Raw genomic sequence first — 649 nt, 5'->3', positions numbered from 1 at the left:
GTTTTGTTAAATAACTGATGAACACTTTGGTCAGTGTTCTGTAAAATGTAATATCTGCCTCCACACATCATCAAACAGTAGTTCTGATTTGGATCATTGTGCCTAGCCTTATCTATAAATAATACCATGCAATAGTTCAAGACCTTCTCCCCAAACACATCAATGAGAGCTTGTAAAAGGTAATTCTCTCTACCAGTTTTTTTCACATCTCGATGTACTAAGAGAAAGGCATGAGGCCCAGGAAACAACAGTGATTCAAAGAACTTCAGTTCATATTTCAGAGAATTAACTCCATTGCTGAAAATCAGGTATGATTTCAAGTGTTCCAGCCAATAGGATGGAGTTTTTAATACAGAAACCTGTCGTCCACAAACTTGAGCCTCCCTGGGCTTCAATTCTCCAAATTTAAATGTATTCCTGTTCTCTCTTTCTCCCAGGATTGTACCACATGCTTTATCCACAAGAGCATCATCACCTCTAAGTACCATAAATCTCAGCTTCTCAATGCGTCCTCTGGACCATTCAGCTTCATCTGTTAAAAAGGGTATACAAGCAAACAAATGCATAAAACGCTGCCTAGAGAAAAAACATTGATCTACAAACAACTACTTTTTGATTACTTTTAGATTACTTTTGACCTAACTCGTTT

The 649-nt window shown here is 37.3% G+C and overlaps 1 protein-coding gene across 1 annotated transcript in view; it reads right to left on the bottom strand.

Moving 5' to 3' along the window:
• The window catches only part of LOC107577276 (uncharacterized), a gene marked incomplete at its 3' end in the record, with an annotated part of 11,567 nt that overhangs the window by 8,860 nt on the left and 2,058 nt on the right, over positions 1–649 (bottom strand). Inside the window, exon 2 of the mRNA XM_016263368.1 lies at positions 16–532. Within this exon, the coding sequence (XP_016118854.1) occupies positions 16–532 (517 nt within the window). The remainder of the gene's footprint in view (positions 1–15; positions 533–649) is intronic.

This window comes from Sinocyclocheilus grahami, unplaced genomic scaffold, assembly GCF_001515645.1.
Source record: "Sinocyclocheilus grahami isolate Dianchi unplaced genomic scaffold, SAMN03320097.WGS_v1.1 scaffold5601.1, whole genome shotgun sequence".
Taxonomy (NCBI): domain Eukaryota; kingdom Metazoa; phylum Chordata; class Actinopteri; order Cypriniformes; family Cyprinidae; genus Sinocyclocheilus; species Sinocyclocheilus grahami.
The sequence above is the reverse complement of the archived record's forward strand: the minus strand, read 5'-3'. Positions and strand labels throughout refer to the sequence as shown.